Source organism: Artemia franciscana, chromosome 20 (genome assembly GCF_032884065.1).
Source record: "Artemia franciscana chromosome 20, ASM3288406v1, whole genome shotgun sequence".
Lineage (NCBI taxonomy): Eukaryota > Metazoa > Arthropoda > Branchiopoda > Anostraca > Artemiidae > Artemia > Artemia franciscana.
The window spans coordinates 35,095,789-35,113,171 of NC_088882.1; the positions used below are offsets into that span (position 1 = coordinate 35,095,789).

The window sequence follows — 17,383 nt, forward strand, 5'->3', positions numbered from 1 at the left end:
CGAAACGTTAAAAACCAGAATTTTAATAGCAATATTTTAATATTTTAATAGCAATATTTTAATTTTAATAGCATTAGCAATAATCTATCAAAAGTCTTTTTATCCTGATTCAACATATAAAAAATTCGTTAGGTTTAAAGTTACTCATCAAAAGCTACTAGCCTGAAAATATGTATGTTTTGAAAAAGGAATGAAACACTCCAAAAAAGTCAAGGAATCTTAACTAAAATCACATCATCAGATTCAGCGTATCAGAGAACTCTGTTTGTAGAAGTTTTAAGCTCCAATCTGCAAAAATGTCAAATTTTATATTTTTTGCCAGAGGGAAGATCACGGATGCGTCATTTATTTGCTTGGACTGGAAGACAACTAAACCCCCTCCCACACGCATTTTTCTCCAGAGTCATCTAATCAAAATTTTGATATAGTCATTTTGCTGATCATAGTATATATATATATATATATATATATATATATATATATATATATATATATATATATATATATATATATATATATATATATATATATATATATATATATATATATATATATATATATATATTGTATATATATATATATATATATATATATATATATATATATATATATATATATAATATGTATATATATATATATATATATATATATATATATATATATATATATATATATATATATATATATATATATATATATTGTATATATATATATATATATATATATATATATATAACATGTATATATATATATATATATATATATATATATATATATATATATATATATATATATATATATATATATATATATATATTATATATATATATATATATATATATATATATATATATATATATATATATATATATATATATATATATATATATATATAAATAAGTTGTTTGTTTGTGTGTCTGTCTGTCTGTCCGCATATGACGTCTGAATTATTTCCTCATATACCAATTCAAAAACGAATGTATTCAAGCCGAAGTAGCTGAGTTGATAAAGCGTTATGTTCCAGGTTCTAGGTCCGAGAGGTTCCAGGTTAGAACCTTGGATTTAGCATTAATACAAAAGAAGAAAAAAAACTAAAAAAGGTAAAAACTACAAAAAAAATAAAAATAAAATACTAAAAAACTAAAAAAGCTAAAAAACTAAAAAAAGGTAAAAAACTAAAAACTAAAAAAGAAAAAAAACTAAAAAAAAGGTTTATACAGACCGGGACAGAGGGAATATAAATGAAGACCGGGACACTCAAAGAGAAATTACAGACTGGGACACCGGGACACTAATGACGACTGGGACGTGTGTGTCGACTGACGTCATGTTTGTGTGTCGACTGACGTCATGTTTGTCAACTATAAATGACGACTGGGACACAGGGACTACAAAGGGGACGCCGGGGGGCACAAGGGGGATATATAAATGAAGATGGGGACACAGGGAATGTTTGATTAGCAATCAACATCAACAAAGCTCAAGGGCAATCATTAGAATAATGAGATATAGATCTGAATACGGATTGTTTTTCCCATGGACAATTATATGTTGCATGTTCAAGAGTCGGTAAACCTGACAATCTATATATATGTACAGACAATGGGACAGCAAACAATGTTGTATATTCGTAAGTTTTACGTAGTTAATATATATATATATATATATATATATATATATATATATATATATATATATATATATATATATATATATATATATATATATATATATATATATATTCACAGGTGGGACACAGGAACACAACTACAATGGCGCGTAACTAATATGGTGCGTAACGACTTACGCGCGCGGGGGGGCGGGGGGCAATGGCGCATAACGACTTACGCGCGGGGGGGGGGGGGTTGGCGAAGCGCCCCCACCAACTAGGTGGAAGGTTTTTTCCAAGGGAAAAATTTTTCCATGAAGAATTTTCTGCGGAATAAAATTTCCATTGGGTGAGGGAGTGGGAAAAAATTTCCACCGAGGTGATTTCCGGTACGATTTGAAAAACGATCAGGAATTACATAAAAAAAAGTCACTTTTCAACAGAAAGTATGCAGACATTTTTAGTGGGGAGGGGGGATTATCTGGGTATAGACTTTCCACTGGGCAAATTTTCCATGGGGATGGAAGTCTCCAAGGGGGAGCTTTCCAGGGGAAATTTCACACAGGAGGGATTAGCCGAAATTCACATACAAAATTTATTTCATTCGTCTTACTTTCATGTTGGCGACCCCATTTTACATGTCTGGAATGTTGCTCGGGAGAAATTTTCAGCAGAGAAGGAATTCTCTGGGAAATTTTCACGTGGAGGCATTTCCCACGGGAGAATTTCACCATGAGGGAAGTATTACCAGGAAAAATTAACCGTAGGGAAATTTTCCACGGGAGAAGAATTTTCAATTGGAGGAGTGGGGGTTTCCAGGAAAAATTTCTACACGGGGAGATTCACGGGTAGCTATTTTATAAAAATTATAAAATCAACACAGTTATAGTAGACTTTATATTATGGTCGTGAGAGCACTTACATGTGGTCGTGGACACATTTTTTCTAAGAGAAAACTAAAAAGTCGAAAATAAAAATACATTTTTTTAAAAATAATTTTCAAAATAGAAAATAAAAAAAAATATATTTTTTGTCAAGAATCAATGAATATAAGCGAAAACAAGGGGAGCAAAACTGATTGGGGCAAAATCGATTTTTTTTTATATATATATGCAAAGCCTCATTTATTTTACGCCACTATTTTTGCTTATTTAACTATATACTTTCGATTTTTTTTTCTTTAGTCCGTTTTGAAAACGACTTCCTTTTATATTTATTATTTCTTTTCAACAGACTTTCTGAGGACAATTTGAGTTTCAATCAAGCATAATAGCCGTAATGGATAATTATATTCATTATCAAAAATCAAACAAAAAAAAACATCAAACAAAATCAATTTATAAAGCAACTGATGGTTATCAAACTTTATGTAGCTAAATAAATGCTTAACAACAAAAAAAATATTTAACAAATTAAGTGTAAATAGGGTACAAATAAATTCTTATATTAAGTAATTAATATAATTTACTATAAAGTGTAAACTACATAAAGTGCGAATACAACTAATGCATAAATCTAGTACGTATTTTTAAAACAGTTTCCAACTTAATTTAAAAGCTATTATACAAATAAATAAGTCATCTTTACTAATTTTACAAATAGTTAATTAACTTACTAATGCAATATTCTCCTGTAAATCCACAAGAAGGCTCATCGACAGGTGGAGATCCTCCGGGCCAAACAATGGAAGCAGTTAAATCCAGATCCTATGAATAAATAAAATAAAGATATATTGCAGTGGACAAAACTTTTTATATGAATGTATATATATATATATATATATATATATATATATATATATATATATCATGAAAAGAGAAATCACCAATGCTACAGCACAAACACAAAAAAAAAAAAAAAAAAAAAAAAAAAAAAAAAAAAAAAAAAAAAAAAAAAAAAAAAAAAAAAGGAGACAGAAGGAGAAAAGGAAGACTGTTTTCCTAAATTAGTGATTAATATAGACCAGCACTTGAATGAGGCCTTAACCCTACTCATCCATACAATCACATAGGTCAAACAGCATAGCCACACACAATCAACCCTAAAGAATAATCCATGGACAGGCAGTCATGTCGTCAATAAGTATAAGTCGTCATTTACCAAACCATAGAAAAAATAATATAATATAGAAAAATATATATATATATATATATATATATATATATATATATATATATATATATATATATATATATATATATATATATATATATATATATATATATATATATATATATATATATATATATATAGTAGCAGGAGTCCGGAGGCACTTGGCACGTGACAGACTTCTATATATGGATTCTAATTGTCACTTGTCTTCTAACTGCAGACAATTTGAGACAATTTGCAGTCTTCTCATAGAGCAGTATTTACATAGATATTTGATTTTCAGAGTAAGTCCGAGTTCTAACAACGATATCTACTAGTATATTGGATATTAAGCTGTAAGTTATAGGGGGCGTTGAGGACAGGCTTGGGGTCGCAAGTGGAGGGTGTCTGGGAAAGAGTAGACCTAAAGCAAAAGACACTATCTGTATACATGTTATCAAATGCCATACCAGCAATGTCTCAGGAGCGGAAATTAATGGCTTTGAGAGAGGGTAAGGGGACCGTTTGCAATAGTCCCATTTTGAATATTGTTTAATCTTGAAATATCATTTTTTTTTTCGTTGCGTTGTTGATGTTATATAAATGAAAACAGAGGGCTCAAATTAAAGGCTGTTATTGGAAAACACAAAAGATGTTCTGGCCTTTAGAATCCTAAGTCGAACAATTAGCCCTACTATAGTTTGTGGTAATTGCTCTTTCAAGGTTTGATTTAATTATTTATCGCAATTTTTGATCGTTTTGGGTGTCACCTTTTCTTTGACAGTAATTTATATTAGATTTAAGTTTATGAATTATTTTATGATTATTTTTACTCGATCCTACTACTACTACTATTGCTACTGCTACTACTACTACTACTACTACTACTACTACTACTACTACTACTACTGCTACTACTGCTACTACTGCTACTACTACTACTGCTACTACTACTACTACTACTACTACTACTACTACTACTACTACTACTACTACTACTACTACTACTACTACTACTACTACTACTACTACTACTACTACTACTACTACTAATACTACTACTACTACTAATACTACTACTACTACTACAACTATTACTGCTACTGCTATTGCTACTACTACTAATTTAGTACATTAATTTAAATTTGATTACATACAATACTATTGCTAATTTCAATTAGATTTAAGTTTGAATTATTTTATGACTGTTTTTACCCGATCCTACTACTGCTACTATTGCTACTACTACTACTACTACTACTACTACTACTACTACTACTACTACTACTACTACTACTACTACTACTACTACTACTACTACTACTACTACTACTACTACTACTACTACTACTACTACTACTACTACTACTACTACTACTACTACTACTACTACTACTACTACTACTACTACTACTACTAACAAATACAACGTAGAAACAATAGGGAAAGTTTTTTCAAGACAATGGAAATTATTTATGTAGATATTTCGGCCCTATGTCCAAGGGCCGTCTTCAGCACAATACAATACTATATATATATATAAAAGAACTTACATCAAATTGTGAGAATTAAAACTGAATATAAAAACACTTATTAAAACAATTTTTTTTTTTTTTAAATATAGCCCTAGCATCCTTACTTCAGCGAAGTTCAACCAGGACTGGCGAAAAGAATGAAATGAAGAAATATAAACTCATTCAAACTACAGAGAATAAAATGATTAGATGCAATTTCTTAAAGCTAATCTTGCTTGTTTAGCAGCCTGTCTCAAAGGCCTTTTCGTAGTTGGTTCAGTACTATTATAAATTGGTTTAGTAAAATATTTTGTTAGATCATTTTTAATTAAATTTGAGTATAAAGAATTTAATGAGTATTCCCCCAAGTCCCTGTTCAAAGAAATATTTTTATTTATTTTGAGATTCATTTCAATTGATTCTCGAACCACCTGTTTTATTCCCAAATCATTACTAATGAGTGAAGAGTTTTCAAAAAGTATCATGTGGGACGGATTATTAAATATATGCCAACCTAGAGCAGAATCAAAGGAATTGTTGGAACCATTTGAAATTAAGGCCTTGTCTATGTCATTTTTATGCTGTTGTAACCTTTTGTCTAGATTCTGATGGGTCCTGCCGACATAGTATTTTCCGCAGTCACAGGGTATTTGATAGACCCCTCTTTGGCGAGTAACTGGGGTCTTATCTTTACCCGAATTTAAGAAATTGATGATTTTAAAATTATTAGTAAAAACTACGTACAAATTATTTTTTGTGCAAATATTTTTTAATTTTGTTGTAATCTTTGGGATATACGGAAGATAGACAATATTTGAGGGCTTATCAATAGCCTCACATTGTGAAGTATCTTCTTCGATTCTTTTTATTCTACGGCTAATTATTTTATTTACAAAAGGAATGGGGTATCCATTACCAAAAAGAATATCTCTGATAAAATTTATTTCTGCATTTATATATGAATGGGAGCAAATATTTAGGGCACGATCAATGAGGGAAATTACAACTGCTCTTTTAACTTGTGGGGGGTGATTTGAATTAAAGTGAAGATATCTATTGTTTTGTGTCGGCTTTCGATATATAGTAAAATCTAGTTCATCAGCATTACGAATAATTAATACATCTAAAAACGGTAGTTTATTTTCAATTTCAACTTCAAGGGTGAACTGCAAATTTCGGTCATAAGTGTTAAGATGATCTAAGAAGCCCCGAAGTTCAGCTTCTCCATAATTCCAAAGTGAAATTACGTCATCCATATAACGACCCCAATAGACATGTTTTAGAAAATAAGAATTCAATGCCCAATTCTCAAGATTCTCGACGTAAATATTTGCTAGTAGCCCGGATAAAGGTGCCCCCATGGGTAATCCATTTTTTTGCTGATAAAAAGAATCGCGAAATTGAAAATACATAGAAAACTTATTACAAATTTTAACAAGAGTCATTAAAACTTCACAATCAATTCCTGTCGCTGAAGTCTCGATCAAGTGGTAATTTTCTTCTATTTTGTTTTTTAATAATTCCTCTGAAATAGTTACATCTATATTTGTATACATGGAAACAATGTCGAAACTACTAACTATTGTGTTTTCTGAAATACTTGTGTTGCTAAGTTTTTTAATCAAATCTGCCGAGTTATGAATATAGGAATTTTGAGAATACAATAAAGGTTTGAAAGCTGCACAAAGCCATTTTCCAATATTGGCAGCGGGAGCTTTAGTACAAGCTACAATAGGTCTTAAGGGAATACCCTGTTTATGTATTTTTGGTAAACCGTAGAGTTTAGGACAGAAACTACCACGGGGAAAAAATTTATTGTATAGTTGTGGGGTGATTTTACCATTTTGTTTTAGCTGCTTTAATTCATTTATAATATTATTAGTGAACTGATCAGTAGGATCATGAGTTATTGTTTGATATGTAATTGTGTCATTTAAATGCGAAAAATTTTTGTTGTCATAGTCTATTGTATTCATGACAACAAGTGAATTGCTTTTGTCTGCTTTAGTTATTATAATAGAAGGATCTTTTCGGAGATTAGATAGTATTTTTATGTCATGCAAATTTTCCGGTGTGGAATTAGTAGGAGGCTTAAACTTTTTTTGGCTATTATAGAGGATATTTATTAGACCAGATCTAACTTCATCCGGGTTAGAGACAGAAGGATAGTGTTTATGCAAAGCGGACTCTAGAGAGGAAACTATATCTGCCACAGGAACCTGTTTCGGTAGAAAAGAAAATTTTTGACCTTTTTCTAGTGTTTCGATTTCCTGGGGTTCCAATGTTTTAGAAGAGAGGTTAACGATAGCAGGCCCAGGAGTGAATCTTGGAGAATAAATACGGTTTCTCATCGAAGATTCATTTCGTAAGCCCTCTAATTTTTTATAGAGGCGTTCCTTGGACAAGCGAAAATCGTAGCTAAACAAATTCCTTTCTAATCTAACAACTTGAGCAAAATCAACGGTGGACAGGTTTTCCAGCAAAAAAGTTTCCAACGATTTTCTCTCTGAAGAAATAATATGTCGTTTCTGTTTTTTGTCCTTAATAATATGGACTAGGGTTTTTAACTGTAGTGTATGGGCAAATTGCGCTTCTTTTCGGGTATTTAAATGTAATTTATATCTTAAAGATTTGGGAATAAGGTTTTCCTTTCTACAGGATTCTAAAAATTTTTGTTGATTGATAATATTAGCATGTTTTTTACCTAGACTAATAAAATAAAAGATATCATAGGTCAACTGCTCCCCATAAGCAAATGCTGATGAACTAGATTTTACTATATATCGAAAGCCAACACAAAACAATAGATATCTTCACTTTAATTCAAATCACCCCCCACAAGTTAAAAGAGCAGTTGTAATTTCCCTCATTGATCGTGCCCTAAATATTTGCTCCCATTCATATATAAATGCAGAAATAAAATTTTATCAGAGATATTCTTTTTGGTAATGGATACCCCATTCCTTTTGTAAATAAAATAATTAGCCGTAGAATAAAAAGACATTCTTGTAAAATCGAAGAAGATACTTCACAATGTGAGGCTATTGATAAGCCCTCAAATATTGTCTATCTTCCGTATATCCCAAAGATTACAACAAAATTAAAAAATATTTGCACAAAAAATAATTTGTACGTAGTTTTTACTAATAATTTTAAAATCATCAATTTCTTAAATTCGGGTAAAGATAAGACCCCAGTTACTCGCCAAAGAGGGGTCTATCAAATACCCTGTGACTGCGGAAAATACTATGTCGGCAGGACCCATCAGAATCTAGACAAAAGGTTACAACAGCATAAAAATGACATAGACAAGGCCTTAATTTCAAATGGTTCCAACAATTCCTTTGATTCTGCTCTAGGTTGGCATATATTTAATAATCCGTCCCACATGATACTTTTTGAAAACTCTTCACTCATTAGTAATGATTTGGGAATAAAACAGGTGGTTCGAGAATCAATTGAAATTAATCTCAAAATAAATAAAAATATTTCTTTGAACAGGGACTTGGGGGAATACTCATTAAATTCTTTATACTCAAATTTAATTAAAAATGATCTAACAAAATATTTTACTAAACCAATTTATAATAGTACTGAACCAACTACGAAAAGGCCTTTGAGACAGGCTGCTAAACAAGCAAGATTAGCTTTAAGAAATTGCATCTAATCATTTTATTCTCTGTAGTTTGAATGAGTTTATATTTCTTCATTTCATTCTTTTCGCCAGTCCTGGTTGAACTTCGCTGAAGTAAGGATGCTAGGGCTATATTTAAAAAAAAAAAAATTGTTTTAATAAGTGTTTTTATATTCAGTTTTAATTCTCACAATTTGATGTAAGTTCTTTTATATATATATATATAGTATTGTATTGTGCTGAAGACGGCCCTTGGACATAGGGCCGAAATATCTACATAAATAATTTCCATTGTCTTGAAAAAATTTTCCCTATTGTCTCTACGTTGTATTTGTTTGTTATGGAAAGGCAGTGTGGTCTTCGTCGCTATTTACTACTACTACTACTACTATTACTACTACTATTACTACTACTGTTATTACTACTACAACCACTAATACTACTACTACTAATACTATTACTACTACTAATACTAATACTACTATAACTACTACTGTCACTAATTTTCATACTATTACTAGCACGCCTTCTCGATTGTAGAAATTCTTTGGTTTCTAGTTAGCCTACTGGATTGTTATTTTCTCAAGACATGGGAATTCAATTCACTGAATAGTTCGGCCCTATGTTCAAGGGCCGTTTTCAGCACGTTTTAACTTACATTAAAATGCGAACATTAAAACTAAGAGTGTTTCTAAAACTTTTTTAAAAGAGCCCTAGCATCCTTACTTCAAGGAAGTTTAACCATGTGATATGATAAATTCATTTAAACAAAACAGAACAAAATAATTAATTACAAGCTTTCAAAGCTAATCTTCCTTTTTTGGCAGCTAACATCAAAGGCCTTTATGTAAAGGGTTCAATATATATAGGGTTCTATATATATATATGTAAATTATAGATATATATATATATATATATATATATATATATATATATATATATATATATATATATATATATATATATATATATATATATATATATATGTAGTTTAAATTATAATTTGCTTAGTAAAATATTTTGTTAGATTATTTTTAATTAAATTTGAGTTTAAAGAATTTAGTTAATATTCCCTTAAGTTCCTATTTAAAGAACAATTATTATTTATTCTGAAACTAATTTTGATTGATTCCCAAACCACTAGTTTTATCACCAAATCATTACTAATGAGAAAATATTTTTCAAAAAGTATTGTGTGGTTGGAATTATTAAATATATAGCAAGCTAAAACAGAATCAAAGGAGTTATTAGAACTATTAAAAATTTATGCTCTGTCATGTCTTCTTTATGCTGGTGTAGCCTTTTTTCTAGATCCTGATGAGTTCTGCCAATATAGTATTTGCCACAGTCGCATGGTATTTGATAAAACCCTCTTTTGGGATCTTTACCGGATTTACGAAATTTTGTGATTTTAAAATTATTATTGAAAAATACATACAGATTATTTTTTGTGCAATCAATTTTAATTTTTTTTGTGATTTTTGAATGCACGAAAGATCGATTATATTTGAGTGTTTATCATGAGCCTCGCGCTGTGAAATATGGGAATGTCTGATATGCTGATTTTTGTTATGTTGATTTTATGTTTATTAAAATACGTTGATATTTCAAATTAAAATATGTTGAATTAAAATATAAAATATGTTGAATTAAATGTTTATATGTGTTGAATTGTTGAACTAAATGTATTGATTATTAGTTGATGAATTAAATTGTTGGTGTTGAATCTGATATGTTGAATTAAAATATAAAAACATTTAAAATATGTTGATTTTACGGGAATGTCTTTTAAGTCTACGGTTCACTGTATTATCAAACAGTTCGTGGTAACGAACTGTAGTAAGGAGAGACCCGGCTCAATAGTAACCAAAACTCAGAAAAATGGGGAAACGACCCCTAAAAGTCATAGAATCTGAACGAAAATCACACGATCAGATTCAGCGTATCAGAGAACCCTATTGTAAAAGTTTCAAGCTTCTATCACCTAAATGTCGAATTTTGTATTTTTGCCAGAAGGTAGATCACGGAAGCGTTTTTTTTTTATTTTTTTTTTTATTATTATTATTATTATCCAGGGGTGATCGTATCGACCCAGTGGTCCCAGTTTCTCCAAAGTCACCGGATCAAAATTCTGAGATAGCCATTTTGTTCAGCATAGTCGAAAAACCTTATAACTATGTCTTTGGGGACGACTTACTCCCCCACAGTCCCCGTGGGAGGGGCTACAAGCTACAAACTCCGACCAGTGCTTACATATAGTAATGGTTATTTGGAAGTGTACAGACGTTTTAAGGGGGTTTTTAGGTTGGGAGGGAGGGTTGAGAAGAGGAAGATATGTTGGGGGAATTTTCCTTGGAGGAATTTGTCATAGGGGAAGAAAATTTTCATGAAGGGAGCGCAGGATTTTCTAGCATTATTAAAAAAAAACAATGAAAAAATAAATATGAAAAAGTTTTTTCAACTGAAAGTAAGGAGAAGCATTAAAAATTAAAACGAAAAGAAATTATTACACATATGACGGGCTTACCTCCTCCTATTACCCCGCTCTTTACGCTAAAGTATTTTTAGTAATTTCAACTATTTATTCTACGGCTTTTGTGATTCAGGGGTCATTCTCAAGAAATTGGGACAAAATTTAAGCTTTAGTGTAAAGAGCGAGGTACTGACGAGGGAGTGAACCCCCTGATATACATAATAAAGACACGTGAATACAGAAGTTCGTTACGTAAGCTAATTTGTAAGTTACGTATATCTTTTACTAATAAAAACATTCGTAAAAAATTAAAAGTTCAAGTTGCCTTTTTAAGTAACCAAAAAATTGGAGGGCAACTAGGTCTCTTCTCCCGTTCCTTTTTTTCTCAAGATCATTTGATCAAAACTATGAGAAAGCCATTTAGCCAAAAAATAAATATGTAAATTTTGTTTTAATTATTCACCTACGGAGAGCCAAAATCAAAACATGCATTGATTCTAAAACGTTCAGAAATTAAATTTAAAAAAAAAACAAGTTTTCTTAACGGAAAGTAAGGAGCGTTATTAAAACTTAAAACGAACAGGAATTACTTCGTATATGAAAGGGGTTTCTTCCTCATCAACGCCCCGCTCTTTACGCTAAAGTTTTTTACTGTTTTAAAAAGTAGAGTTGAGAGAAAGTGTCAAACTTTTGCGTAAAGAGCGGGGCGTTGATGAGGAAGCAGCCCCTTTCATATACGAAGTAATTTCTGTTCGTTTTAAGTTTTAATGCCACTTCTTACTTTCCGTTAAAAAAACTTGTTTTTTTTATATTTAATTGACAAAAGGAATGGGGTATCCGTTACTACAAAGAATATCTCTGATGAAATTTGTTTCTGTTTGTTTCTGTATGTATGTAGTAGAACTCAGTTTATCAGTATTATGAATAATTAACACATCTAGAAACGATAGTTTATTTTCGATTTCTAGGGTAAACCGCAAATTTCTTTCATAAGGATTAAGATGATATAAGAAACCCCGAAGTTTGATTTCCCCATAATTCCAAAGTGAAATTACGTCATCTTTGTAGCGACCCCAATAGACATATTTAAAAAAATAAGAAGTTAATACCCAATTTTCAAGCTTCTTGACATAAATATTTGCCAGTAGCCCGGATAAAAGTGCTCCCATAGGTAACCCATTTATTTGCCAATAAAATGACTCACAAAACTGAAAATGTATAGAAAATTTATTACAAATTTTAACTAGAGTCGTTAAAATTTCAAAATCAATTCCCTTAGCTGAAACTTTGATTAAGCGATAAATTTCTTCATTTTTTTATAATTTCTCAGGAATAGCCACATCTTTATTCATATACTGAATTCGTATACATAATAGTATTGAATCCATTACGAAAAGGCCTTTGAAACTAGCTCCCAAATAGTAAGATTAGCTTTGAGAGCTTGTATTTAATTATTTTTTTTTGTTTCGTTCGAAAGAATTTATCATTTAGAAAAGATAAGAATATATATTAAAGAATAAATTATATATATATATATATTATATAATATATAATAAATAATATATATATATATAATATATATAATAATAAATAATAATATAATAATATATAAATAATATATATAAAAAATAATATATATATATATATATATATATTATTTTAATATATATATTAAATATATATTAAAATATATATTAAAGAATATATATATATATATATATATATATATATATATATATATATATATATATATATATATATATATATATATATATATATATATATATATATATATATATATATATATAGCAGTATTGTACTGAAGACGGCCCTTGAACATAGGGTCGAAATATTCACTTAATTGAATTCCAATGTCGTGAGAAAATTTTCCAGTTGTTTCTAAGTTGTGTTTGTTTTGATATGGAAAGGCGGTGCGGTCTTAGTCGCTATTTACGATTGTTAGATTATAGGATATATAACATCTTTATTTTACCTTAATTTTCATATCTTTATTGAAGGAGACCTCTTGCAAAGAAACATCAAAACCACCGCCACCAAAGAGATATAGAACAACTGGCAGTGTTGAGATACAACAATCAATGAAAGCCCTTCAAATGATGAGAGAGAGACACTTTTTTTTTATTATACATATCATCAATATACAAAAAAAAACACATCAGCCACTTTAGAAAGTCAGAGACTTGTTAGTAGTGGCTGATAAACAAAATTTAGATTATGTATTAGATAAGGAATCAAAGGATGCCAGTTCCACATAATTTGAAGCACAAGCAGTGAATTTGTTTAAATTTGCTTTCAATATTTTGAGAATTCTTCTAATTCACTTACATTTAATATTTCTGTTTTAATAAACTATTATGGGTTTTTAATAAAATGGTTTTCAATAAAAATAGCCTTGAATATCTAATGTCAAAAAAGCGGGATGAAGACTGATCACACTCCTCCTTCGCTCTTACAGATACAATGAAATTCACATCCCATTTCAAATTAAGCAGTATAGCACAATATTAAGTTCACCAAATACTGACAGTCAATATCATAGGTGTACATATTGTTTTGAAATCAACCCCTAATGCCAACATTAATACAAGTGGTAATTCCATTCCTACGCTGGTACAAAAGGTCACCCCCAGGGGATCTTAAAACATCTAACCGTCCAAAAAAGTAACATTTTGTTTATGTGTCTGTGTGCTAATAATCATGTTCCAATCAAAGTAAAGCTTGTTAAAATTCTTTTTTTCAACTCTATAAAACCAACCAAATTTCAAAAGAGGATAGTTTCTTTTATTATTTCATGTTAACCTAGCTGATTTGTAACCACCAGCTCAGGGGACATAAAACCTCTTTGAAAGTATGGAGATAGATATATTGACACCCCCCAGCGCAATTTCAAGATAATCACCATGTCGACCTGCCCTCTGATAACAACGAACATGAATGGTGTGAAAAAGTATTGAAGGAATGATTTGGAGAGGTGTGTGCTGTTAATGTATTTCATGACAATCTCCATATCGAATGGCACTCTAATAAAAACGACCACCCCAGAGTAGATTGATTTTCGAAAAAAATTCTTTGGAGAAGCGGTTGTGACTAGCCCCAATATTTCACTGGACATTACCCCAGCAGAAACAGGAGTCTTTGATTAAGAGAATGACAATGACTAGGCTGATCACCTCAGTCTTAATACGCTCGGAGATGTGTTAAGTGAGCTGGGTGATTTCACTCTGCACGCCAACCCTCTTACACACACTGCTGGTGAAGCAGGACAAGCTGGAAGTGTGGTAGAGGAAAACCCTGCAACGACCTGTGTTCTGCCATACTTTTTGGGTGATTTCACTCCGCGCTCCAATCCTCTTACATAAACTGATGTTGAAGTAGGACAGAGTGGAAGTGTTGGTATGGCAGAGGAAAGCAATACAACGCCCTCTTTATTGCCCAACATCTATCTGTCAAACTCTGCCTTGCTCAATTTATATGTTTATAGGGTAGCATTTAGGGATCCATTTTATACAATTACGGCGGGAAATATTATTACAGATTCAGTAGACATAGACTCCTATGTAAGCAAGACCCGAGCCCTTCTTGAACAGGGAATTTGGGAAAGGGTGGGAGTGGGAGCATAAAGGCATCCATAGCACAATTTTTCTTAAATGAAAAGTCAGGTGATGGGTAGTGACACTATATGCAAACTGAATTGCTAACACTTAACCGACACTTAAAGAACTTTGAGAGTGAATTTTTGGACTGGCTAGACGCTATTATGACAAAACTAGATAACTATAATGAGTGGGGGAGTGGGGCAGTGGTTTTATTTATTGAAAACAAATTTATGTGTATGTAAATTTAAAAAAATATTTTATTTAAGAGGTGGTGCGAAGAGGGCTAAAGTTTTAAAATATAATTCAGTTTTAGAAGGATGTAAAGGGGTAAAACAAACTTATTTTGAGACAGGACTTCAGTCGTTCAAATAAGCATTTCTTACAGCAGCCCACTAATCCCTATTGAGGGATACTAGTAAGACTCATCTGGACAAATTGGTAGCTAATGGGAATAGGGTTAACTTTTCTAAAGTAGTTTTTAATTGTTTAAATGGTCAATATCCAGTAAAAGTTAAGAGCATAGATATTTTTGAGTGGTCGCATGAAAATTTAAAGATTGGTGTTAATCTTTTACAATATGATACAGAATTTTAGGAGGGTGAGCGCAGTAATAAAAAGGAGTAATATCCAATGAGGGCTCCGTGCATTGAATCAGTGAAGCACTGTATATGGCTTCTTTATACGCTTGCTACAGAACCTGATTCAATTGGAAAATTTAATCCAGTAAAAGATAATAGTCGGTTTCCTTCAAATATAAATCGTGTCAAAGAACATCATTTGTTGATGGATTTAGTTTTTAAAATAAGAAAGGGAAAAATAAGTCCGATCACCGATGTGGACCAGCACTTATTTGTTGAGATATCCACGCACGGAGGGTATGTTTTCCACGGAGATCGTATCCTGGAAAATGATCCAACTGGACAAAGCACCGACGAAAAGTTGAATGCGTTTTTCTAGATATGAACTCCCATTAGCCGTCGGCAGTGTCTCACTACTCTTTGCTGTGTACGAAATACAAACAGCTGGGCGATCCAAATTTCCACGACATTGCGTCTGTTGAGGAGAATGGGCCACAAGGGTGGTTTTTTGAAATTGATAGTGAGATACCTTTGGAACTTCAAGAATCGGAAAGGATTTTGTTTTCCTGTGCATAAATAGACCGGTGCCTATAATTCACTGAGTCCTTGTTCACCATGTTCTTTTGCGATAGATGGTAGCCAACGGTTTCAGTGTCACAAAGATTCATATAGCCCTTCAATTTGATCAAAAGTCATACATGAAGATGTTTATTAACAATTTTGTCAATAAACGATCAGAAGAAAAAACAAAGTTTGAGAAAGCAATATTTCAGCTCATTTATATTCTGCCTATGATTCTGCCGTTATCAGCTGCTTAACAGGATCAGTCCAAGGTTTGGAGAAGGACCTTGCAGGCGTAACGCCTGCAAGGTTTTAATAAAACGCCAGCAATTCGCCATGAACTACATCTGATGTGTTGACCTCATGTGGCTTGGTGCTGCACATTTACCAAATGGTAAAATGTGCAAGAGTGTGCAAAATAGGAGTCGTTGTGACATTGTAATTGACCCAAAAGAACGTGCTTGAATCATTGCCTATCCAAACTCAACATCGTTACTTATTTGTACTTGTACTTCTAGAGGGACCAGACAAGGACACCTAACCCGGCATCTAGAAGACTACGTATGGTTGACTACTACTTCTATTACTACTTATGGATGTAACTGTAAAAATTTACGACAGCGACTGTGACTACTTGATACTGCTTGTGACTGTGGTTTCTTATGACTACGACTGCCAATAATTGTGACTTCAGCTCCAACTACCTGTGAGAGTGACTACTTGTGACTAAAACTACAACTATTTGGAACGGTGATTGCAACTACATGCGACTACAAGCACTATTTGCGTCCTTAGCTACTTACGACTTTGACTGCAAGTACTTGCGACCATGACCACAACTATTACATGCATTGATTGTGACTGCTTGCAATTTCGACTGCCTGTGACTGCGACTGTGACTGCTTTGAACTTTTACTGTGGCTATATGTGACTCTGGCTTCTTGCGACTGCTACTATAGCTACTACTGGGACTATGCCTGCTGCTACTACTGCAAATACTGCTGCTATTACTACTAGCAAGACTGTTAATGCTACTATTACTGCGACTACAATTTAATTAAATCATTAAGCTTAAGTACATCTAGGTTATCAAAATGGCACATATACAATATCTCAAGAACAGAATAGGATATTAAGTTGAAACCTCCAAGGAAGGTTGAACGGGTTTAAAACTAAACCAAAAGACACTATGTGTGTCCAATTTTATCAAAAGGGTATATTTGCGACGGCTCAAGAATGCCTAAGGGTATCAAGTTAAAACTGTAAGGGGGTGTTGAGTTGGAAGTTGAACTGAATCAAAAGACAC

At 31.7% G+C, this 17,383-nt stretch overlaps 1 protein-coding gene across 1 annotated transcript in view; it reads right to left on the reverse strand.

Moving 5' to 3' along the window:
• The window catches only part of LOC136040059 (guanylate cyclase 32E-like), a 283,260-nt gene that overhangs the window by 116,688 nt on the left and 149,189 nt on the right, over positions 1 to 17,383 (reverse strand). The window contains exon 9 of the mRNA XM_065724125.1: positions 3,206 to 3,315. Within this exon, the coding sequence (XP_065580197.1) occupies positions 3,206 to 3,315 (110 nt within the window). The remainder of the gene's footprint in view (positions 1 to 3,205; positions 3,316 to 17,383) is intronic.